We start from the raw sequence: 26,434 nt of genomic DNA, 5'->3' as shown, positions 1-26,434 counted from the left end.
CCGCTTTCCCGATGTCAAGACACAGAAGCAGTCATCCCTATGTAGTGGTGCGGACCAGAGCAGAGGGGCACTGTGCTTCTGAATCTGGTAGCTTCCTGGTTACAGAAGAGGGAGGAGCTCTGTGGTGTCTTAACCTAGAATCTGTTTCTCTCTCCAATCACTTTATAAGCCAGGATGAGCACTAAATCTCTTCTTCCCGAATCTAGTTAGAGAGGATTCTACTCTGTGCACCGAACCCTGACCAATATACTCTGGAGTGAAAAGGTATTACACATTTGACCTACAATGAACCAAAAATGTCTCCTCTAAGGGATTTATTAGAGAGGAAAGAAAAACTTACTTATTGATGAAGTCCCAGGGATCCAAACTATCCCCGGACAGGATAAACTGCCCTCAGTCTGTCAAATGGAGTACCTAGGTGAAGCCTCCTTGGGATAAAATATCCAAGGCTCTGGACACCCATTCTCTCCTTTACCAGCTGCCACTGAACTCTCACCTGATTTTACAGGTAGGATGGGACTGGCTCACATGAGGCCAGCACTACAGACCCAGGAGGGGCTGGGGGAAAATAGCAAAGGTTTTCTGAGCTTTTATTTCCAGCCAGAGACTTTCACTTTTTCCAATACACATTGCTGCCTGCAGAGAGCCAGCCTTGTTATCTGATGGGCAATGGGCCAGGGGCTATTGTGCACAGGCCCACAGCTTGGGGCAGGAAAGGGAAGTCTCCCCAAACCAATGGCTATCAGAGGAAGCAAATGGAAAAACCAGGAGTTGGCAGAACTGCTCCAGAGCATTTTCAGTTTTGTTTTTATCTTCAATTCAGAAATTGGGGGCTAGTGAGACACACAACAGCAGTCGAGAACAAATGAGACAGGGACCTTAACAGGACAGGATACTGGACCGCAAGACTCACTGATGCGCCCATTATTTGCCAACAGACACAGCAGTGAGCTAGACAGCACAAACCACAGTACTATGCAAGACAACTCATTTTAGGCCTTGGAAGGTAGGCCTGGTGGGGATGGCAAACTCGCTGGGATGTCCTTCCCTGGCATTCCAGACGGACCTTGCTCTATTCTCATGAGGCTATTTGTGCCAAGGGGCCCCGTCAGCAGCAGCTGAAGCAACAAAGCAAAGTAGTCGTCCTGTGTTCAGAGTGCCCACAGCTCTGCATGAAGGTGTTCTACACACAAGGAGAAAGCCCGGGCTTTAGGCTGCTGACTGGCTGTACTCCTCCCAGGGCATGCCAGCTCTCTGCTAGCTCCTTAACCCATAGTGCAAAGTCCGACAAAACTCTCACCCAGAGCTGGAAGACTGGCTCTCAGATTCTAGCCCTTCTCATAGGAGACTCCGGTCAGGAAGCTGATGCAGTCAGGAAGTTCCCTCTGCAGGGAGTTCTAGGGTTTGGGGTCAGTGTTAATGTGCAGGTCATTGCAAGTACAAAGAGATAGCTGTTTTGGCCATCAACTATTTTTTCTCTAAACGCTGCTGTCTCTTGCTGGACAGATGAGATTGGGGGAGGAATCGCCTCTTTTTTTCTTCCTCAATGTGAAATCTTAACCAGTATTTTTCAGTGTATTCACACTGGACCAGGCTGTGTAGAACAGAGCTTCTCAACATTTCATCCCACAAGATCCTGAGAATCATCCTAGATGTTTCAGCTTTCAAAATTCCCATTTGATTTTGAAGTTGCCACCACTACTAAATAGTTCCTGGTCTCATCCAGCATCACAGAAGAATTTACGGCAAGGAGAAAAACCCTGCGGAAGTGAAGGAAGCTGACCTGTGTGATGGCAGCCTCCGCCCCTCTAACTGCACCAGGACAGGAGGTCGGCACTGTGCACAGCTCTCTCTACCCAGCGGCGGCCCAGGGCTCCCTGCAAGTCACCTTGTCCTCCCCCTTGCCAAGGCATTAGGCACCCTCCACCTGCACTCCCCACATGCCGTGCAGCAGGAGTTGGCTTCCCCACATCCCCCAGCACCTCCCTCAATCCCCTTTTCAGCTGGCGTTGTGCCTCCCTTCTTCGTGAGCATGCTCAGACCTCTAGCTTACAGTCTTGATCTTACTTTTTGCCTCTCCTGTAAACCACTAACCGACCTCTGTTTTTCTTTCACAGCCAAACTCCTTGAAAGAACTGATTGCCTCTACTCCCCTGCTTCCCATTCCTTAGGGGCTGCAATCTGGCTTGCCTCACTGTGGGATTGCAGTGGCAAGACAAGGAGTGAGACGGAGTAGGAACAGAGGCAAAGGCACTTAACGAGATGCATTAGACCCAACAGAGTCAGAATGTGGCAGGGACAAGTCCTGCATTTGAGGCTTGGCTGCGTGGCTTAAGGGCACCACCGAAGGTATTATGGAAAAATGGTGCTTGAGCTCGGCTTCAAAGGTGGGCAGAATTTCTACAGGCAAAGATATAAGGAAGGGCATCGTCATGTAGGGAAATTCCATCTGCCTTGTCTGAAGATCTCCCCACAGGGGTCTTTCTTTTGGGTTAACTCATTACCTAGTTGTTGTTGTTTTTGTTTGCTGCTTGTCTTTGTTTTTTAGCATGAGCTAATTTAACAGACTAATTGGCTTGAAAAAAATTAAAATTCAAGGTATGTATATTATGATGGGGAAAACAAAAAGCAAACATGACAGCTGGTTTCAAACAGTTGAAAACCTGTCATACCAAAGATGTTATCTATGTATCTGTGTTGCTCAAGAGAGCAGTACCAGAGTCACTGGGTAAAGTGAGGGAAGGCAGATTTTCAATTCAATATAAGGAAGAAGTTCAAAGAAACAGCACGGATCGGGCTACCTTGCACTTCCCCATCACTGAAAATGGTGCCGTGGGGGCTGAATGACCCACATGTTGCCGTCTCTCACTAAATACTCACAGGTTCCTTCATGTTGGTAGGGGAGGAGAGCAAAGCCCCCTTGCTCCTGCTGGTTGGGGGTTGAATCTCTAAGGCTTCTCTTTTGACCCCGTTTCTACTGCAAGGACTTCTCCTCACGCCTGATACTTAAACCCTGACTCTCCCTCTTCCTGTTTCCTTCTACTTCCAGAAGGCCTTACACCGTACCAGCAAAGCAAGTACTTAGACATTTGTGGATGAAAACGACAAGTTGTGTCTCTTACTCTTTCCAACCTGGCTGGTACCATGTAAGGTCTCCTCTCACCCTCTCCTATTTCTCTGGTCACTCCTTTCCTGTGTCCTTTGCAGGTTCATCCTCCTCTAATTGGCCACTAAGTGTCTGGGTTCCTGAGGCTTAGCCCTCGGCCTCTTCTTACTCTGCAGTCTCTGCCTAGGACCTCTCATCTGGACCCGTGGCTTCAACTGGACAATTTCTAATATTTTTTTCTAGTCCTGATTTTCTCCCCTTTGAGCTGGAGACCTGTATATCTACCTGTCCATTTGATAGCTCCTCTTAGCTGTCTCAAAGGCACCTCCAATTCAACCTGTGTACAACATCAGGTCTGCCTCTTCTCAGCACAGGAAACCAGGCTCTCGTCTCTCATTCCTGTCTTAGTGACAGGTGGTGCCATTCATCCAGATCCATAAACCAGTAACTTATCTCCTGCTCTTTCAACACTTACAAAGTCAATCCAATACCACAGTAGTTCTTAAACCTCTTAGAATTCTTTTACACTTTAAAAATCAAGAACACTGAAGAGCTTTTATTAAGTGGGTTATATCAATTGATATTCACTGTATTAGAAATTAAAGCTCAAACGTTTGGAGAACACAATGATACACAAGCACACACTCCACTAGCCATCAGAGCAATGACTTCACCTCAGGCAGGTAACCTCTGGAAAGCTCCATTCATCCTCATGAGAGAATGGAGTAAAAAGGCAAGTCACAGACCTCCTGAAAGGATCTCAGGGACCCCCCCACGCCAAGTCCCCAGACCACACTCTGAAAACCAAACAACACCATGTTCTGTTGGCCTTTATCTTCTAAATGTCTCAAATCCACCTGTGCCTTCCTCCTCCACTACTGTCACTAGCCTAATCCAAACTTCTGTCTTCTTCGCCTGTACCAAACTACATTAGCCTAACATGGTTCCCCCTCTTGGTCCATTCTTGTTCCCCTGCAATCTGTTCTCCACACTGCAGCTACAGCAATCTTTTCAAAACACAAATCTGAGTGTGTTGTACCACCTATTCCTCTTCACTTTAAAAGCCAGAAAGTGGACTTTCACTGCTTTCAACATTAAGAATCAAAATCTTCATCAGACAAGGCTCTGCCTCCTTCCCTGGCCTCAGCCCGTTCCTCTGCCCTGCTATTCTCGGCTCTCCAGCCTCAGGGCTTCTTTCTGTCTCAATCACACCATACTCCCTCAGCCATCCGCCCCCCGGCCCCCACACGTGCAGCTCTCCCTGCCTGGCACTCTCTTCCTTGCTTCCCCTTTGCATCATCCACGTGCCGGATCACAGGCTAAGGCTTTTCTGGCCCCAAAACCAGGATGCATCCCTCTGTTACACATGCTCACAGCACCATACACCCTTCAGTCACAGCCTATAAATTACACATTAATCTCATCGTGACAAGTGTTTGTCTTTGCACGCAGCTGTAAGAGCCACAGGGGCGGGAGCCAGGTCTTTTTTTGCTTCCCCTGTTGCTGGCACACAGCTGATACTTGGCCAATTAAATCTTAAGGGAATAAATGAATGCACAACAATGCAGTCTGACAGGGAGAGAAAAAAGATAGTAAGATTATGTGATGAGCATTGTAATAGAGATGGGCATGAGGGACCAACATTTTCAATGACTTCCCACTGCCTACCAAACAAGCCCAAGGGCAGTCCAGGTTTCTTAGAGGTGGCCCAGGCATCCTTTCTCATCTTTATTCTCCTCCAAATATATCAGCCAGTCTGAAGGACAAGTGAGATTTCCACAGAAAAACAGTCAAAAAGCCCTCTCCCCTCATCCTTACCTATGGAAAGATCCAGTTCACACAGCTCCTCCACAGAAGGCATGTGCCAAGCCGTTCCAGTTAGAAATAACCTCTGCCATTTCTCGGCTCTAGGGAAAGGTTGGCAGGCTCCACCCACTTCTTCCGTCATGTCCGCCACACTCTACACCACTCGGGGTTCTCTGAACCCCCCACCTTCTTTTGTGAGGCTGTCTGGCAGATGCCCTCTCCTGTGCCTGGAATATCTCTCTGCTCAGTAAATCTTTCCTTCGTGTGGCAGCTCTGATGTTTCCTCTTCTGTGGAAGCGCTTCTCCAAAGTCCTGGGACGAATTGGTGATTGCCTCCTCCCACCCCACCCTGCCCTCCACTGTAGCCCCCATTATACACGCCTCCATTGTAGCCCTCATCCCAGCTCAATGGTTGGTACATACTGCTTGCTGAACGACGGAACCCAGGATCTACGTGTGCTAGGAGGCTGTGTTGGCCATTCTCTAGATACACAGGAACTACTTCATAGAAATCCTATTCCTCAGCATTCTCAGACAAGGAAATTCCATATATGGCTCCTCACAACAATGGCCCAGCATTTGGCCACTGCCCCTACACACAAATCACAGGCTCTAGGTTAAGAGCAGGCTCAATCACTGCCCCATGTCGATCCTCACTGCTTCTTGTGCAAATGAACAATGCTGCCCTCCTCCCAGTATCTCTGAGGGCTCTGGGACAGAGGCGAAGCTGGCAGAGTCTGCTAGGCTTCAGGGCACCTGGATTCCAGGGCCAGAGATGTTCGGATAGGGCCTCCTCGCCGGGGTGTTGGCTCTCTCTCCTCTATCAGCTTATTGAAAACATAGCCACCAATTATGCACAATGTTAGAGAAATATGAAACTCCTATACAGACCTTCAGCTGGGCTACACTTACTACCAGTATTTGCTCAAGTTCCAAAAATTACTCAGTAAGGCAAAGTCAGTGCCTGAGTAACACATTCTTCCTGCTACCCTCTCAGGAGGCTTATCACTCACAGACAGGCTCTGTGGCAGCACTGACGTTCAGAACTCCCCAAGCTCAGCTCAAAATCTTCAGAGAGCAGTTCAGTTTGATGCAACTCTACCTGTGTGGATAGAACTTGTCTTCCTAGCAGCAGCAGGGGTCTCAGCAACATTAGGGTAGTAGGTTCAACACAAATGTTTGATAAGGCCAGGTTTCCCTCTTGATACAAATTCCACAATTCAGGACATGGGCTTTCTCCTCAGACTCTGGGAAATGGGATCCAGAGCAATGCTGGGTTATCTGGTATAATGCACAGACCTGACTTCGATTTCTTTCCTGAGGAGGCCTGGGGCAGCTACATAGTTTTCTTCCTAGTTAGCCAATCAATATATCCTATGTCAACGGTCTCCTGTCCTTCCCAGACAACTTAGTCCCCAGTTCTTTGGTGAAACAATGGTCAAAAATGAGAGTGGACTATTTGTTGCTGGAGTTCTTCAAGCAGATGTTTGAGGAGATCACTTTTTCAGACATGTTTAAAAAGGAACTTGGTCATGCCATCACACTGTTACATTGTAAGCTCCCTGAGAGTCAGGACACCATCCCAGTCATTTCTCTATCCCTTCCCCCCAAATAAAGGCATAGAGGATTATTTTGCACAGAGTAATAGTCTATAAATGTTTGACGATGGCTTTTAAATTAATAAATACTTAATTTTTAAAAAACATGGGCAGGTAAATTAGATGAGAGAGGAAAAAGGGGTGAAATACTCACTGACAGAGAGGTGCCTGCTTCTGGGCTCAGGGGGCTGGTAGATGGTATTGATATCTCCTGCAGACTGGGAAGCTTTGATCCGCACCTGCCTGGACACCCCGGAATGGGGAGAGGGACTGGTCTGTAAGATAAGAGGAAAAGACTGAGCTATCTTTAGGCAGGCAGGCCAAGAAAGGCCCACGTGCCCTTCCGTAAGACTCCTCATGCTCTTAGCTGCCTTCACGCTTTCTTTTTTTCTTTCTCTCTCTTTTTTTTTTTTATATTTATTTATTTATTTGAGAGAGAGAGAACACAAGCAGGGAGGAGGGGTAGAGGAAGAGGGAGAAGCAGACCCCCCAGCTGAGCAGGGAGCCCAACACGGGACTAGATCCCAGGTCCCTGGGATCATGACCTGAGCCGAAGGCAGAAGCTTAGCTGACTCAGCCATCCAGGCGCCCCTGCCTTCACACTTTCAATACACGAGGTACCCAGTGTTCCCCCAAAGCTCACTCCTCCATCTGTCTTGGCAAACCACTATTTCCTCATGGTAGTTTTACAGCTTCATTGATATTGGAGCACTGAGACCCACTGTCCCAGTTTAAGAGGTGATGACCCGGGCATGGAGGAATAACAGGTTTTCCTATAATAATATGTCAAACAGAAAAGTAAGTTGTAAATACCCTCTCATAAAATTCTCCAGAGAGGGGCGCCTGGGTGGCTCAGTCGTTAAGCGTCTGCCTTCAGCTCACGTCATGATCCCAGTGTCCTGGGATCGAGCCCCGCATCGGGCTCCCTGCTCAGCGGGAAGCCTGCTTCTCCCTCTCCCACTCCCCCTGCTTGTGTTCCCTCTCTTGCTGTGTCTCTCTCTGTCAAATAAATAAATAAAATCTTAAAAATAAAATAAAATAAAATAAAATAAAATTCTCCAGAGAGCTTGGGAAAAATAGGAAATTATTTCAGCAGTGAGATCACCTGCTGAGCGGGGGGTCAGAATAGAGAATGACAGCAACCTCCCTGCCCAAGAGAATTCTGGTTGATAAACATATTTCTAAAAGTAGCTCGATGTGCTGCTTCTACCCCAACTACAATCACTCCCCCCAAATTAAGACAAAATCTCAGTGGCTTACTATCACCAGGGTTTACATGTGAAATTACCTCAGGGTTGTGTTCATCTGGGAAAGGCTATCATTAGGTACCATTCTGCCAGAGATCAAGGACCTCAGAACGGGGTTAGCAACCTTACCACATGCACCCTCACTTTTGCACTGTTCCAGACAAACCACCAAGTGAGCCCTAGAAAAAAATCAAAGCAACAAAGGGGTCCCTTGCACTGAGAAAGCTGAAAACCAAAGGTGGGCAGTGAGCAAGTGATGTCGGGATATGATTATAAGCACGTGGAGCACTACAGAGAGTGGGAATGGGAGGTCAGGAGTGCTAAATAACTTGGGGCAAAGTTTCGACTTGCTTCTCTAGCTCTTCTACCTCACATAAGAAAAGAAAGTCCAACCTAAACAAACTATATCCTGTCCTCCAGGAAAAAAGCTTCCCGCTCTCAGGGGTGAATTCAGCTGCCAAGCAGCCTCCTCTGGTCTCTCCACGCCAGACTTTATCACATGCAGGGCTGTCTTTACAAACTGTCTTGCTCTAACGGGAAGTCAGAACCAAGGGGAAGTGGAATGTTCTTGCTGAAGCCTCCGATGTGCAATAGCTCTCTGCTGAGAGTCAGAAAGGAAAAAACAGTCAAAGCCACATACTGGGGACGCAGGCCAGTGAAGGGCAAGGAAAGGCCACAGCCCTGCAATTGGAAAGAGAAGAGCCACATGATGAGCCCCCTGAGGACACCTGCTTGCACACAGGGCCTTACACATAGTGAGAATTCCATAAATCTAGGCAACATGAATTTGAAATGTACCAAAGAACATACGCTCTAAACTCAATTTTAAACTCTAAGAGCTGAGACAGGAAAGTAGGTTCCACAGCCAACATGAGCATCAGTTTGTAGAAGAAAAGGCTGAAGTTATGGCAACAGGTTGGAAAACAGAGGAAGGGAATCAGTGGAGGTTTCAAAGCAGGGCTTCTTACACCTTAATGTGCACAAATCACCTGGGGCCTTGGTTAAAGCACAGATTCTGACTCAGTAGGTCTGGGATGGGGCCGAGAATCTGCATTTCTTTTTTTTTTTTTTTTTAAGATTTTATTTATTTATTTGACAGAGAGCAGGAGAGAGAGGGAAAGCACAAGCAAGGGGAGCAGCAGAGGGAGAGGGAGAAGCAGACTCCCCACTGAGCAGGGAGCCCAATATGGGGCTCAATCCCAGGACCCCAGGATCATGGCTTGAGCCGAAGGCAGACACTTAACTGACCGAGCCACCCAGGTGCCCCTAAGATTTTATTTTTAAGGTCATCTCTACACCCAATGTGGGGCTTGAACATACAACCCCAAGACCAGGAGTCACACGCTCTACCGACTGAGCAAGCCATCCAGGTGCCCTGAGAATCTGCATTTCTAACAAGCTTCCAGGTGTGCTGATGCTGCTGGTCCATGGACCACACTTTGAGCAGCAAGGTCTTAGGAGGAGAGTCATACTTCAATTTAAGGTCACGGCTCTCAACCCTGGCCACCCATGAGAGCTGCCTATGGGGCTTCAGACACCTCACACCACCTACAACAGAATCTCTGGGGATGGGGCCCAAGAACTGGTATTTTTTAAATCTCCCCAAGTGTTTGTAATATTCAGTCAAGTCTGAAAACCCTGATTTAATGGGATAAAAGAGAATGGCATGGTAAACAAAAATGAGGTTCATGCAAGGATTCAGGGAACTTTGAACACAACTTACAAGTGGGAGAGGAAGGAGGAAGGTGGAGCTAAGAAAAACAAAAGGGGACTGTAGGGGAGTGAAAGGAGAGCCCAAAAGTATAAAGCGTGGCCAGCAGAATGTTCTAAAGATAGCAAACAGAAGGTGGCATTTGACTACTCAATGTAAACCTCACCAAAGGACTCTGTAGGTAGCAGTGTGTGTGGCTGACACAAACAACATGAAAAGTTACCAGGGAACCATGTCCATAAAGATTGCAGTGACTGGAAGCTAGGAGATCAGCAGAAAAAGTGGTCACAAGAGTGGACTCAGATTATCTTTATAAAAGATTTGGTGGTACGAGACAAAATGAACAAGTGGGTTCAACTCTGCAGGGAGTAAAGGTGTGTGTGTGTGTGTGTGCACGCGCGCGCCTCAGTTTGGTTCATGGGAACGTAAGGTGAGAAACGGCCCCGTGGATCTCACCAGTCTTTTGCTTCAAGGATGGCACCAAGAGACTTTGCACAGAAGACTATAATAGTTATGACAGTTGTGTTTTCTTCTTCTAAGATAACCCCCAATATCTAAAGGGTTCATCCAAATTGAGATAAGGTGACTAAATGTTCTCATTATCCGCACTCTCCAGTGCTTCCTAGACTTTGATTGTATATATACAGCTTAGGGTGCCTTTCCGGACTAAAGAGTCCCAGGCTTTTTTGGCTATTCACATATAAAAGTGACCCTAACCCCCTGAAAATGTCATCTTCCCTTGGACTTTTTCTAGCTCAGTTACCCTCTGAGCTGTGGGAAAGAGAATGACACAACATCGCACAACTTCTCCCCATGGGCAACGTTATACTTTCTGTTCTGCTTCTGATAAACTGTGGAGGAACCTGGGGGAGGTCTTCCAAGGACTACAATAATTCTAAGACCCCTTTCCAGGAAGGTAACTAATGGGTACTGAACTACAAGTCAGAACGTCTGGACTTTAGACCAGCTCTGTCACCACTGACTGCTTCACCACGGGCAAGTGACCCTAAGTCTTAGCTTCCCCAGGTGTAGACTGGTGAGAACAGATGCCTACCCTGGACCTCTCAAAGTTGCAAGAATCAAATGAGAGACAAAAGGTGTAAGGTGTTATGTTTAAACAGGGGCCAGACTGAAGCTATTGTACTCAACAACTTTGGTCCTATCTTCCTGCACTTGCCCCATTATTTTAGTAAGACTGAAAAGAATTAATTACTCTTTAGAATATCCTTGATATTTTGAACTTAAATAGTAGACAAGATAGCATCAAACTCATTGGTGGAATATTTGGGAAGTGGGCAACATTTGGATGAGAAGATTAGAAGTTTACTTTTGTTAGGGAGAATCTGAGCTAACGAAACAAAATGCCATATTCAGTTTAAGGTGGCTGGGTATTTAGTTTTTATCATATTCAGATATAAGTGACAAAAGAATGCAGGCTTGAGATTATTTTAACATAGTGGAAAATCTGGGTCTAGGAAGTTATAAGAAGGTCAAGAGCGGAAAGATAAACTAACAGTTAAATGCACGCATGCTTAGAGAAGTCTGTAATAGGAATAAACTAAGAGTTGATGGTCCAAGGCACATGCCTAAGGCAGCAAGAACTACTGAAGGAGATGATGAAGTCTCTTAAAATGGCAGGCGAAAGCAAGACTAGAGAGAGGCTCTTCAGACTAAAGGGAGGCTCTGTGATAACCAAACTCCAAGAGTTCTCAGGTAAGAACAATATTGAAGCCTAAGACATGGCCGTGGCCAGGTGAGGTAGGAGGGGTATGACATATACCCTGGTGAGGGGTAAAGACAGAGGAAAGATTAGAATCTGTCATAGAAGGATCAGTAGAAAAGGAATTCAAAGAGAAGAAAGAGACCACACATTTAAAAACAGGAATAAGAAGGGAAGTGAAGGTATAACAAAAGGTGGATGAGGCAATAGATCGCTAAAAATGGAAGAAACTCAGTAGAGAAACTCAGTGGCTGCCAGTGATCAGCTGGAGATGAAGCAGGTGCTATGGTATCCAGGAGCAGTGCACTCAAGTACGTTCTGTGTGGCTGGGACCCAGCAACAACCAGTGGCCTAACAATCCTCAAGAAGGTAATACAGATACGGAAAATAACTCTTTACAGACTTTTATGGCAATTTGGCAGAGTGACTTTCTATCAACTCTAGCAATAAGAACTGTAGTCTTGTATTTTGTATGTCCCTCATTTTTCCATTTCATTTTTCAGTTTTTGTGTTTTAAAAAGAATTGGTCCATAGCAGACCGGAAATTAAAAGAATAAAACCAGTATTTCATCACAGAGGGTTAGAGAAGCACTGTTCTGAAGGTGGGATTCTTGAGCACACAGCAAGTCTGGATCATGATACTTTTGTTTATTAAGAAGCCTGAAGTGGGGCGCCTGGGTGGCTCAGTTGGTTAAGTGTCTGCCTTCGGCTGAGGTCACAATCCCAGGGTCCTGGGATTGAGCCCCACGTTGGGCTCCCTGCTCAGTGGGGAATCTGCTTCTCCCTCGGCCCCCCCCCTACTCTCTCCCCCTCAAATAAATAAAATCTTTTTATATAAAAAAAGAAGCCTGAAGTGTAGCTGAGGAAATTCCCAAGGAAAGGTTTCATCATCACCATTACCACTGCTAGTCTTAAATGTAAATCTTTATAAATGCAAAAAGTTGGAGCAGCTTAAGTGACCCGACAGTAACAAAAATGGCTATTTAATTAAATTATAGTATATCCACTCTAGGAAATTATGCATCTTTATAAATTATAATTACGAAGATTGCACATTAACATAGCAAAATGTGCATGACAATGTTAAGTGAAAAAATAAATTAGAAAATTCTATGACTACCATGACAACATTTAAAGTATGTATACATATGGCCAAAAACTGCAGGGGCACAGGTAAATATCAATCAATCAATGTGTTACAGTGATAGGATTACATAGGATAATTCTTTTTTAAAGATTTATTTATTTAATTGAGAGAGAGAGTGGTGGGGAGGGGCAGAGGGAGAGGGAGAGAGAGTCCCAAGGAGACTCCCTAATGAGCACAGAGCCCAAAGCAGGGCTCGATCTCACAACCCTGAGATCACGCCTGAGCCAAAACCAAGAGTCGGACGCTTAACCAACTGAGCCACCCAGATGCCCCAATAATTCTCTTTTTAAAACTTTATAAAAAGTTATACTGGGCACCTGGGTGGCTCAGATGGTTAAGCATCTGCCTTCGGCTCAGGTCATGATCCCGGGGTCCTGGGATTGAGTCCTGCGTTGGGCTCCCTGATCAGCAGGGAGCCTGCTTCTCCCTCTGCCTCTGCCTCTCTCTCTCTCTCTCTGTCTCTGTCTCTCATGAATAAATAAAATCTTTAAAAAAAAAAAGTTATACTGACATTACAGTAATTTTTTAAAATATAAGTCCTTAGAGAGGCATCAATATGGCATTTATTTTATGCAACAGCTAATGCAATGTCATGGGCATCAGAGGTCAGGTGGTCATCTTTCAAACAGCTTGGGTGTTGCGGCAGTATCTGCAGCCATGTGCACCCCTTAAAGGATGGGTAAGTGGATGTAAAGAACCACTTGTCTATACCTTCTCATCAAGGGAATGGAGGGATCATAATCAAGGGTGCTAGCTCCCAGTCAAGCAATTACGCCATTACACCAAACCCCAATTCTAGCTGCTTCTGTATAGAAGGGGTTTGCTGAATATGATCTCTGCTTGACTTTTGCCTAATAATCAAGAAGCATTCACTGTGTTTTCTTAAGAGATGGGTGGGGAAGGGTCCCAAAACAATGAGTCACAGCTCCTGCTCTTGAGGAGCTTAATAATCTTTTGGGGTAAAACTTACAAATACGCAACAACTAGAGGGCAATTACTAAGCAATCTATAAACTAATAGTGTGCACATTATATCCAATAACTAAAGGAACAGGGAATAATCAAGCTGGCCTCAGTCAAAAACACTGAAGACACTGTAGCAGGTAAGTCAAGCTAGATCCTAAAAACAGGGTGATAGCCATGGCAAAGAGCAATAAGGAAGAACTGCAAAATGGGGGGAGTATGCTGAAGAATGTGGAAAGATGAGACCGGGGAGTTGGAAAGAAGGGTAGTTGGTAATAAACCCTGGATGCTAGGCTGCATTTAAATCCTCTACAATAGGCAATAAAGAAGGACTATAAGGAGCAGATGAGTAACTTGAAGAGAGAAATAAAATAATAAGGTATATATTTTATTTCAGAATACTTCCCAAAACATATCCAGAAAAAAGTCACATCTGGACAGAGAAGACCAATCCTCAATCATAAGGACACTTCTGTAATATTAGAAAACGTCTTCTTTATTCTGAGGCCTCCTAACTGCATTCTCCTGTGCCTCCCTCTACTCAGGACAGCCCAATCCCAATATGTCTCTTTAAAAATAAATGGTCAGGGGGCGCCTGGGTGGCTCAGTTGGTTAAGCACCTGCCTTCGGCTCAGGTCATGATCCCAGGATCCTGGGGTAGAGCCTCACATCTGGCTCCCTGCTCAGCCAGAGTCTGCTTCTCCGTCTCCATTTGCTCCTCCCCCATGCTCGTGCTCTCTCTTCTCTGTCTCAAATAATAATAATAATAATAAAATCTTTAAATAAATAAAAAAATAAATGGCCAACGTGAGCACCATTCCATCTAAACTCTCTCCTAGTATGGTGTGTTCACTGTCCTCATGCAGCAATGTCAGCTGTCCACAGCTGGCTGTTTTCAAGCACAAGGAAAAGAAAGAGTGCCAAGAAACCTTAAAGAACATGCATCTCAAGAAAACTGGTGCAGGAATTGGTGATTAGAAGACAGACCCAGGGGGCGCCTGAGTGGCTTAGTCGGTTAAGCGTCTGCCTTCGGCTCAGGTCATGATCTTGGGGTCCTGGGATTGAGCCCACATCGGGCTCTCTGCTCAGTGGGGAGTCTCCTTCTCCCTCTCTCTCTGCCTGTGCCCCTCACTTGTGCTCACTCTCTCTCAAATAAATAAAATCTTAAAAAAAAAAAAAAAGAAGACAGACCCAGATTGCAATCATTCTTGTGAAACGTAGGCCTCCAGAGACCTTTTAGGAGAAGCAGCTACATAAGGGTTAATTCCTCACTTCTGGCGGGCCCTGTCGATTGCCTGCCATTTGGTAAGGCAGCAGCTGGTAAATTACAAGAGGCCCTCCATTCCATGGCCTCTTTTCCATTGAAAAGAAGGAAAAGTTTGTTTCCTACATGTGTCACAAGACACAGGCATGGTTGCTGAGGAGTTGTGAGAGGTTTACATGATAGTCTCAAATTCTTGGCAGCCTTTGCTAATCAGCATCTCCACCCTCATCGAATCTCTCTCGTTGGGGTCCAAATCAAATTGAAATAACATAAATATAGAGAAAAAGGACTTTCTCTTTTATCATATATGTTTTCCTTCATCCCATGCCACAAGCCAAGTAACCTTTAGTTGCAACTTTAACATGGATGATTTGACTTCGCATGCAAAACCGACTAAGCCACTCAGGCGCCCTCTGGGTCTGTCTTCTAATCACCAATTCCTGCACCAGTTTTCTTGAGATGCATGTTCTTTAAGGTTTCTTGGCACTCTTTCTTTTCCTTGTGCTTGAAAACAGCCAGCTGTGGACAGCTGACATTGCTGCATGAGGACAGTGAACACACCATACTAGGAGAGAGTTTAGATGGAATGGTGCTCACGTTGGCCATTTATTTTTTTATTTATTTAAAGATTTTATTATTATTATTATTATTTGAAATCACATGCAAAGTGCTTCCTGGCCATTGACACAGTGGGCTGGGCTGCACTTATGTGCTTGCTTCATTTTTTTTAGAAAGAGAGAAGGGGGGGCAGAGGGAGAGAGGGAATCCCAAGAAGACTCCCTGCTGAGCATGGAGCCCGTCGCCCCAGAGCCCTGAGATCATGACCTGAACTGAAATCAAGAGTTGGACACCCAACCGACTGAGCCACCCAGGCGCCCCCATTATGTGCTTGCTTTAATAGCAGCTGAGGAGCACAAAATTCTGTCAAGGAAGCCAGGTAAACTTCTGAAGGACAGCAAGTTTTGTCTTCAGCTACCAGCCATTATAGGCACTACTTACATGGTTTCTGTCCTGGGACAGCAGCAATATCCTAAGGCTTTTCATGCTTGAGCTTCTGTCTAATATGTCAATTGCTTTATCAAGATCATCTTGGTTCTTCAGCAGGATGGAAAGCTGTGACACAGGACACGGAAAAAGAGAATCATATAAAAGAAAATTGTTAGTTTCTAAAAAATAAGCAAAATACACAACAAAAAAATAATATTGATAGAAAACAATTTCATTGGATACTATGGGGTCTTAAAATTAATTGAAACCATATACTTTCTTTTTATTTTCCTTAAGTGTGCAATTCAATAATCTTTAATAAATTTACAGAGTTGTACAACCATCACCATAATTCAATTTTAAAACATTTCCATTTTTCCAAAAAGATCTTGTGCCCATTTGTAGTCATTCTCTCTTCCCACCTGTAGCACCAGGCAACCACTAATGTACTTTCTGTCTCTATAGATTTTTCTCTTTTGGGGCACCTGGGTGGCTCGGTAGGTTAAGTGTCTGCCTTCGGCTCAAGTCATGATCTCAGGGTCCTGGGATCGAGCCCTACATCGGACTCCCTGGTCAGTGGGGAGTTTGCTTCTCCCTCTTCCTCCCTCCACTGCTCATGCTCTCTGTCTCTGTCTCTGTCTCTCTCCCTCTCTGTCTCAAATAAATAAATAAAATATTTATTTTTTTAATTATTTTTTAAAAGAATTTATTTCTTCAAAATAAAAGAAGTAGACTTTAACTTAAACAAACTACAATTTTGTAGGGGCGCCTGAGTGGCTCAGTCGTTAAGCGTCTGCCTTCAGCTCGGGTCATGATCTCAGGGTCCTGGGATCGAGCCCCGCATCGGGCTTCCTGCTCCGCGGGCAGCCTGCTTCTCCCTCTCCCACTCCCTCTGCTTGTGTTCCCTCTTTCGCTGTGTCTCTCTCTGTCAAATAAATAAATAAAATCTTTAAAAAAAAAAAAAAAAAACAAACTACAATTTTGTAAATGTATGGTATGAGTCTAGATATCCAGAATATACAAAGAACTCTTACAATTCAACAGTAAGAGGACAAATAAGCCAATTCTTTTAACGGGCATTACCCAAAGAAGATAGACAAATGACTAATAAGCCCTGAAAAGATGCTCCATGTCATAGGCATTAGGGAAATGCAAATCAAAACCACAACAAGATACCACTTCACACCTACTAGGATGGCTATAATTTAGAAAACAAATAAACAAAAACCCAGAAAATAAAAAGTGTTGGTGAGGACGTAGAGAAATTATAACTTTCCTACGTCGCTGGTAGGAATGTAAAATATACATAGAGTAGGGGCATCTGGGTGGCTCAGTTGGTTGGGCCTTCGGCTTGGGTCATGGTCTCAGGCTCCTGGGACTGGGCCCCGCATCGGGCTCCCTGCTTCTCCCTTTCCCTCTGCCTGCCTGCCTGCCCGCCTACTTGTGATCTCTCTCTCTGTCAAATAAATAAATAAATAATCTTTATATATATATATATATATATATATATATAATATATATATATATATATACATACAGTTACTATAAGACAACAGTTCCACTCCTAGGTATGGATTCTAGAGAACTGAAAACATATGTGCATATGAAAATATGTACACAAATGTTTATAGCAGCATTATTCATAATAGCCAAAAGGTGAAAACAATTCAAGTATCCACCAACAGATAAATGGATGCACAAAATGTGGTTTATCCAAATAATGGAATATTATTATCTTGAAAACATTATGCTAAGCGAAAGAAGCCAAACACAAAAGGCCACATACTGTATGATTCCATGTATATGAAATGTTCAGAATAGGCAAATCCAGAGAGACAGAAAGTAGATTTGTGTTTGCCTGCCAGGGGCTGAGAAGAGAAGGGGATAGGAAGTGACTGCTAATGGGTACAGGCCTTTTCTTTGGGGTATCTGGAATTAGATAGTAGTGTTGGTCATACGAGTCTGTAAATATACTAAAAACCTCTGAATTGTACCGTTTAAAAGGGTAAATTTTATGGTAGGTGAATTATACCTCAATAAAGCTATTATTACAAAAAGATAAACATAAAATAAAATCTCAACAGATTTCTCATTTGTGGCTCTCAAACCCTGACAGGGCAAGGTTTAGAGGGCAAAGAAATGAAAAAGAGGTTGAGGGATTTTAAATTAATAAAATGTAAACAGTCAACTCTTGGTCACAGACATTAGCAGAGTATGGAAAGACATCCGTGATCTAAAATAATTAGTGACAATTATTTATGTTTGGCCTTAGAATTAATATCTGCATAAATGAATAAATGAATGACTAACATTCTGGGCAGTCACTTTATTGGCAAAAGAGTTTGAAGATGGATTTTGGGACATGTGGAATTCTTAACGGAAACAGAAACGAGTACTAAGTCATTCAGAAAAGTCTTCACTGAGGAACACCTTCTTTAATGCTGATTAGCTGGCTTTCTCTGGCCTCGCTTTCTTATTTAGTGCCTGAAGCTTGAGCTGCAATTTTTAAAAGTTCTATGCATTTGACATTTATATCTTTTGGGTTCTCATACTCTGTTGTGTTTTGTTTTGTTTTGTTTTTTGAGAGAGGGAGAGAGAGAGAGAGAGAGCATTTGCCAGTGGGGGGATGGGGAGAGAGAGGGAGAGCAAGAATCTTAAGCAGGCTCCACACCAGCGTGGAGACTGACACAGGGCTTGATCTCACAACCCTGAGATCATGACCTGAGCCAAAATCAACAGTCGAACCCTTAACCCACTGAGCCACCCAGGCACCTCTCATATCCTATATTTCAAATGTTTTAGTTTACAGACTTTGAAATACTTATATCTGCATTACTTATTAACTATAGAGTTAGTGGTTTATTTTCCAAATTTGCAGTACTTCTAAAATTTGTCCAAAACACAAAAGATCAGATGGTCTTATTTTTGTTAGCTATTTAGCAATATATCCAATTGTAGCTGTACATTTTGTGTAACGGGGACCAGGGAGTTTTTAGTCAACAAATCTCAGCTTCTATAGATTTCAGCCCCAAACCATGGAAGAAGTGCTTTTTAATCCCCATTGAGCTGACCAGTTTTGTTCTTTTGTTTTGTCAAATATAGTTGACACATAATGTTACATTAGTTTCAGGCATAGAACACAGTGATTCAACAAGTCTATACATTATGCTGGGCTGACCACAAGTGTAGCCACCATCTGTTGCCACAGTACCATTGACTATATTCCCTATGCTGTACCTTTAATTCCCATGATTTATTCATTCCATAACTAGAAGCTTGTATCTCCCACTTCCCTTCGCCCATTCTACCCATTCCCCACCCCCACCCCTCTGCTAACCATCAGTTTGTTCTCTGTATTTATGGGTCTGTTTCTGCTTTTTGTTTATTTATTCTTTTGTTTTAAATTCTACATATAACTGAAATCATATGGTATTTGTCTTTCTCTGTCTGACTTATTTCACTTAGCATAATACCCTCTAGGTCTATCTATGTTGTTGCAAATAGCAAATCTTTTTTGTGGCTGAGTAATATTTCCACTGTATACACCACATCTTCTTTATCCATTCATCTATTGATGGACACTTGGGTTGCTTTATGGAGGAGATTCTTAACTCTTCAACCAATAAAACAAAACTACACAGTAAGGACCAGTTTCTCAAAGAGCCAGGATGTTGCCTGGCTTTGCTGTCTTGCCTTCTAACTCAATTTCCTCAAGATGCACTTTTTTATGCACCGTCTCTTTCCTAGGCACCAATACACTGCCTCTCACATTAATGCAAGGCACCAGCCCAAGCAGACTGTAGCCTCTTGTACCTTTCCTGGAGCTGGGAAAGCAGCCAAGTAACTGACATTCAAAAGAATTCCTTCCTGGGTGATATTCAAAGTATGAAAAAATAAGGACTAGAGGGGGGCAGGAGAAGAATTAAAGAAATCACTTGTGTAGGTGCTAACTTTGGAAAGGAGCTACAGTTGGTAGTTAAACTCTGAGAGAAGAATCCAGCATTTATAACTGTCAATAAAAGAACTACCCACCAGTTTTCCACACCTTTCCAGCCCCTCCTAAACCTCTGCTTCTTGTTAAGGCCGTGCTGGAAAGAAAAAGATAAGCTACAAAACGTAAAAGAGACAATATAAGCCCTGACCCTGGTACATAGCTGATTCCACCATGGAGTATTAGAGCTACCAGCACTGAATGAGCAGTGGAATGGAAACAGCTATAATCTCCCATGTAGTAAAAACCACAAATCCCAGAATGATTGGAATTAAGAAAAGAGGCTCTAGAAAATGAAAGCCTGCAGATGATATTGGAGGAACAAACTAAAAATCCTCAATGAAGCAGGAAGAAAAAGGTAGTCAGCTGTCACCCCTCCCTGTCCATCTAGTTTCTTACCTCATTGTTCATGTAATGTTCATCAATGTTCATGTTCTTACCATCCATCTAGTTTCTTACCTCATTGTTCATGTAATGTAGATCAAGAGGCTGCCCGAACACTGTTGTCACCTTGTGTTCCACATCTTCATATCTCACAGGCCGGCTGAACGCTATAATTCTGAAAAGGAATAGGAAGCATGGTTAACTGTATATTTTAAAAGTCAGATTTGGAAAGTCAGGACTTCTGAGTGTTATCTTTCTGTTCTTTTAAACATAGGATTCTCTTTTCTCCTTCACATGGCTTGCCTTTCTGTTTCTTTTCTTCTCCTATCTACCTTATTTTTTTCACCCTTCTTCTGAGCCTCACAAGCACTGCTCAATCCCAACCATTGTTCTATCACTTCAACTTAGATCTGTCAATGACAGTTCAGTATCAAAGCAGGACGCCTGGATTTAAAAACTAGGTTCCAAATACTCCTGTTAGGAAGAAAACCTGGAGACTGGAGCAGCGTTCCTGAAAACATGGTCTTAACTCCTAAATGACTCAACTCCAGGACTTGAAAGGTCTTTTCCATTGCTGATGCCAGAGGAATCTCAATGCTAATTATCCTCAGAATTGAGATTTCCTACCTCAGAGTCAAAGGAATTCCCCTTGAATTGGTTATATGCCTAAGTTTTCTTAACTAACGAGACATGTGATCATATAAGTAGTGTTGACATTGACACTTTTCTAGAGAGACTCATTAGGTCAGTTCAAAGAACAATTTCTATAGAGAGTAGAGTAAGAACCTGTACAAAGAGGTGTTAAAATGATTTGTCAATTAAACATCACAGCAAAATTTAAAAGTGGGGATAGATGAAATATATAAAATGAATGAAACACAGAAGAATTAAATATACCAAAAATTGGCAAAATGTTGATAATGTTGAAGCTGCATTACAAGTTCAGAAGGGTTCAGTATGATATTCTACTTTTGTATTTGAAATTTTCATAATAAAAAGTTTTAATGAGGGGCGCCTGGGTGGCTCAGTCGTTAAGCTCTGCGTTCGGCTCCGGTCATGGTCCCAGGGTCCTGGGATCAAGCCCCGCATCGGGCTCCCTGCTCCTCGGGAAGCCTGCTTCTCCCTCTCCCACTGCCCCTGCTTGTGTTCCCTCTCTTGCTGTGTCTCTCTCTGTCAAATAAATAAATAAATAAAATCTTTAAAAAAAAAAGTTTTAATGAATATATTAGGTTGAACTATATGGTACTGCTGGTGGTCAACACTTTTTGATATACAACAGTGGCAATTTCACATGGGTACAACCCAATACTCTAAAACTTAAATCCTTAAGACAAAAATAAGCAAAGAGATAAATGAAACAAGAGTGTATCAGAAAGGGGGCGCCTGGGTGGCTCAGTTGGTTAAGCGGCTGCCTTCAGCTCAGGTCATGATCCCAGGGTCCTGGGATCGAGCCCCGCATCGGGCTCCCTGCTCGGCGGGGAGCCTGCTTCTCCCTCTCCCTCTGCCTGCCTGTCTGCCTACTTGTTCTCTCTATCTCTCTGTCAAATAAATAAATAAAAAATCTTAAAAAAAAAAAAAAGAGTGTATCAGAAAGAAACTCATATATATATTCTATATATATACAGAAGAAAGTATAGGATTAAAAAACATTGGAGTGGGAAAGGTCTTCCTAAGCATTACATAATACAGAAGACAAGAAGAAGACAGATTTGACAACAAAAATTTAAAGATTTATTTATTTATTTGAGAGAGAGAGAGAGCAAGCGAGCATGCACATGCGAGCAGGGGGAGGGGCAGAGGAAGAGGGAGAGAATCCTCAAGCAGACTCCCCACTGAGCACAGAGCCCCACACAGGACTCCATCCCAGGACTGAGCCACCCAGGTGCCCCTGACAACAAAAATTTAAACTTCCTTTTTTTTTTTTTTAAAGATTTTGTTTATTTATTCAACAGAGAGAGACACAGCGAGAGAGGGAACACAAGCAGGGGGAGTGGGAGAGGGAGAAGCAGGCTTCCTGCCGAGCAGGGAGCCCGATGCGGGGCTTGATCACAGGACCCTGGGATCATGACCTGAGCCGAAGGCAGACGCTTAACGACTGAGCCACCCAGGTGCCACCAAAAATTTAAACTTCTGATAGTAAAATGAGCCATCAACAAAGCTGAAAAACAAATACCAAACTTGGAAAAAAAAATCCTTGCAAAATCAATAAGAAAAAGACAAACAACCCAACAGAAATCTAGGCAAAGGATATGATGACACAATTCAAAGAATTATGAATGGTTAATAAACACATGAAGTTATGTTTAATGTGACGGGGGAAAATGCATATCAAGACCAGCTTCATCTCTTGGCAGCCTAGACTGGATGAAATCTGATTAGTGCTTGGTAGAATAGCAGCACGAAGACCTGGAGTCTCTACAGTTCTTGCTCTCCTTGACGCTGAGAAGTGTGTGGTTCTTTTACATCTTCTCTGCTCCCCCCAGAGTGGGAAGTGGTATAACCAGAGGAAGAAGCAATAAACCACAGGAGAGAGGATCTAAGCCACTGGATTTTAATGGAATCTGATCAGGTAACTGCTTTAATGCTCTTCTGTGCCAGGTTGGCACAAATAAGTGGGCAGCAAAAAAGATTCCATCATCTAGAACTGTGCTCTTCAATATGGCAGTCACTAGCCACATGTGGCTAGTTCAATTCAAATAAATTAAAATTACATTTTAAATTGGTTCCTCAGTCTTACTCAGCACACTGCAAGTGCTCACTAGCCACATGTGACCAGTGGCTACCATAGTGGACGACACAGGTATATAAATTTACATTACAGCAGAAAGTTCTTTTGGACACACTGATATCAACCATAGTCTATCCTATCCTTCATACAGAGCCTAACATCTCAGGAAGACAATTTCTCCATAACTTTTCCTTCATTCATCACCACCTTTCATTTTTGGAAATTATATTGCTGAATATATTAGTTTATATCCCACCTGGAAATCCATCCATATTGTAATCCTTATTCCCCTCAAATCAACTGTTCCAAGGAATGATACTGTTAGATTCTATCTAGATATGGCTTATATAGATAAAGGCGTTTTCTGGAGTCTTTTAAGAGAATGGCTTCCCATTAATTCCTAATAGCTAATCATACCCCCTTCATCAGGACCCCAGCAACAGTCTTTCTGAATAAAATACCAGAAGACCTTTTGGAAGTCCCTAGTACACTGCTAGAAAAGGATCAGACTCAGATAAATTCTCCTGCATTTGGTCTGGCAATGAGGCATTCAAAACCTCCAAAAGCAGCCCCGAAGTCAAGATCAGAAACCAGGACTTTCAGGTTTGGTAAGATCTAAGCTGCTGCCATCACACTAAAAAACAGGCATTTTTAGTCCGTGCTTCAAAGAGGGGCCTAACACCTGTGAGAAACACCCCCACCATTGTCCAGACAGGAAGATTTTCAAAGGGAAGGAGTTCGAATCTATAGTCCTCCTCTTCTGCCCTCCTGGGGCTAAAAGGGAAAAGTGTTAGGAACCTGATCCCTACCCTTCCAAAGTAAAGAGAAACAGAATGGATACCTGGCATAGATGAATGGAAAAAGTCACTATTTCTTTCCTCTTTTCTGTACATTCTAATTCTATAAGGGCCTACAACATTTAGATAGATACTATCCATATTCCCTGCGAAAAGTAAAGAAAGCCCACAATAATATTCTCTACAAAATCCTAAAACTTGAAACACATGAAACCAGAGCTGTCTGGCACAGAGCAGCTTGAACTTGGCTTCTCTGCACCAACTTTATGAAGTCCTCAATTCCACACATAGTACACAAACAGTGAAATGCCATGGCTCCTGAAAACAGCTCCTTAAAAAGAGAATGCACAGTTTTCAAAATCTTGATAACAACACTCTGCTGCTCAGGGCTTCGAAAGGCCATTCCTGCCTGACCACCTTAAATATTTGTGGTTTTGATCTGGCAGCTTCTCTGAAACTAAACACATACACTTTCTCAGTGTAAGTCCGCTCACTGTAACCGCATACCACTTTGGGAACAGGAATTCAGGAGAGCGTAACTGCATAATTAGGCTCCAACACAATTGAGCTTTTGATTTTGTATCTGCTTCTGAAAACTCTCTGCTACTCTGAGTTTGGCAACCCCTCCAAAACCCAGTCATACCAGAAGTGTGAAAAGCAGCAACAATGAAGTGACAATTTAACTTCCCTGCTACTGGCAGGACCCAGGATGGGCAGCTGGGACAGAGCTCAGAAGACTTCCCTCCCTCTAGGCCTGAAAGAGCCCTAGAATCCACATGGCAGCAACAGGACTAAGGCTCTGCAGATCATAGTGTTTCCACCTGGCAACCTCTGCCAACCTTGCAGGCCTGGGAATGGATCTTTTTAAGGGAGAACAGCAGCCATATATCCGGACCTGTGCTAACGACGTCTGGAGGCACTAAGGTCCTCTGGTGGGACTTATATAATAGGAGAAGCTGATTCTCATGGGTATGCTCTTCACATTTCCAAATGCTCAATGCTCAAAGCAAAGGAAAAAGGAGGGTATCAATGGGAGAGAACAGCATAGCAGGAGGCCGATACTGAAAAGCACACTTGGGCACATATATGCCCCACGCAAGCACACACAGGGTTCTAATTATCCCATGACCAGAGTTCTGTATGCTTTTTAAAAGCTTTTCCTTGGGACGCCTGGTGGCACAGTCGGTTGAATGTCTGACTCTTGGTTTTGGCTCAGGTCATGATCTTGGGGTCCTGGGATCAAGCCCCCAGGCTCTGCACTCGGCATGAAGTCTGCTTGGGATTCTCTCTCCCCCTCTCCCTCTGCCCTGCCCACTTGTGCTGTCTCTCTCTAAAATAAATAAATAAAATCTTAAAAATCTTTAAAAAATCTTAAAAAAAGAAGTTTTCCTCAAGGGGTGCCCTAGCTGGCTCAGTTGTTGGAGCATGCAACTCTTGATTTTGGGGTTTTGAGTTCGAGCCTCATGTTGGGTATAGAGATTACTTAAAAATAAAATCTTTAAAAAAATAAGTTTTTCTTAAATAATTTGAGAAATTAAGTGGAGTCCTATTTTTCTCCACTGAGAACTTCTACCTTGACTTCCTACAAAAAACGAAAATACTAACAACGGAGAAAGGACAGAAGGGTTTCGTAACATTACTTTCACTTCCTTAACAAGGTAAGATACTCAGTATAGACTGAAAAACTCCCTCTTGCTATATCCTCAAATGATCTGAAATCTTTCACAACTGACAGACTTGATGCAGCTTCCCAACCCAGACACATTATAAAGAAACTTCCAATTCACTAACCTGGCCCTGATGTGGACAAAGCCAGGGCCACTCTACTGGGCTAGGAATAGCACCACATCACAGGAGAATCCCAATCTCCTTCTGATTCATGGCACAGTGTCAGTGTGTTTGGAAGCCCTAACTCCGAGTAGAGCTGGAGTCCTGACTTCCTCCCTCCCCTAGCAAAATGGTGGACCCCACAGGAGTAGAATAAGAGCAGAAGAGCAAAACATCAGCAGTTGAAATGGCTTCCAATTCTAAGACTAGAAATAAAATTCAATTGGTAAGCCAAACCAAAGATGAAAATTACCCTTTTGTGCCCAATCAATCCCATCACTCAGCCAGTGACCCCATAGGGATCACTCCAGGGAAACAGCTTTCATAAGCTCAATGCTTTATGAGAACTTCAGCACACGTGAACACAATCACTGATCAGAAGGCAGACTTACCGCCTCTCCCCGTTGTGCTCAAACTTGATTCTGACGTCACTCTGCCAAAGGAATGATAGACAGGTTAGCAAGTTCTCTGGCATGTGTTATCCTGCCGTTCCCAGGGAAGCTTCAGGGAGCCCATTAGCAACGTTAGGCAAACATCCCTGATGGCTCCTGTTCCAGCTTCTCACCTCATATGCATTCCTTTCCAGTGAGTCGGGAGCCTTCCAGTTCTAACCTCAGGAGCAACAAAGATCCCCAAGTGGCTGGCCCAGCTCAGCTGCTATGCTCTAACGGGTCATTTCTAAGTTCTACACTCTATTTCCACAACTGGCTCTGGAGTTTCTCTCACCATATCACCTCCTGCCCAGGATACCTTGGCTGATGTGACTGAACAGAAAGAGAAACCTTGGGATGGATACTTCCTAGCTATGGGTCCACAAGCAAGTTACTTGTCCTCTATGAATCTTAGTTTTTCCATGTATACAGTACACCTACCTAATTTGCAGAGCTGCTATGAGAACTAAACAACATAATGTAAGTAAAACACCTGATACATAGTAGACATGCTATGAATGGTTGCTGCTGCTACAGATTTCCATGTCCCTTTGAAGACCACTCCCAGTGGGGTAAAGTGGAACCCTGGACAAGTTACTTTAGAACTGTTCCCAGATTTGTCCTAAATGACCATCATGGGTAACCTATAAACTGCAGGAGGACATGAACAACGTCTATCTTGTTTCTGTATCATCAGTAACAAGCAAGGGGAATGGTATATAATATCT

At 43.7% G+C, this 26,434-nt stretch overlaps 1 protein-coding gene across 5 annotated transcripts in view; it reads right to left on the bottom strand.

Annotated features, from left to right (window-relative positions):
- The window catches only part of MAP3K3 (mitogen-activated protein kinase kinase kinase 3), a 73,855-nt gene that overhangs the window by 13,380 nt on the left and 34,041 nt on the right, over nt 1-26,434 (bottom strand). For all 5 annotated transcript variants that reach the window (XM_032429384.1, XM_032429383.1, XM_032429382.1 and 2 more), the window contains 4 exons: nt 25,668-25,708; nt 19,999-20,098; nt 15,561-15,674; nt 6,665-6,785 (listed from right to left, as the gene is read on the bottom strand). In XM_032429384.1, coding sequence (XP_032285275.1) covers nt 6,665-6,785; nt 15,561-15,674; nt 19,999-20,098; nt 25,668-25,708 — 376 coding nt within the window. The remainder of the gene's footprint in view (nt 1-6,664; nt 6,786-15,560; nt 15,675-19,998; nt 20,099-25,667; nt 25,709-26,434) is intronic.

The sequence above is a fragment of the Phoca vitulina genome, unplaced genomic scaffold (genome assembly GCF_004348235.1).
Source record: "Phoca vitulina isolate PV1807 unplaced genomic scaffold, GSC_HSeal_1.0 scaffold41, whole genome shotgun sequence".
Taxonomy (NCBI): Eukaryota; Metazoa; Chordata; class Mammalia; order Carnivora; family Phocidae; genus Phoca; species Phoca vitulina.
Note: the sequence above shows the minus strand (reverse complement) of the source record. Positions and strands in the feature narration are given on the sequence as shown.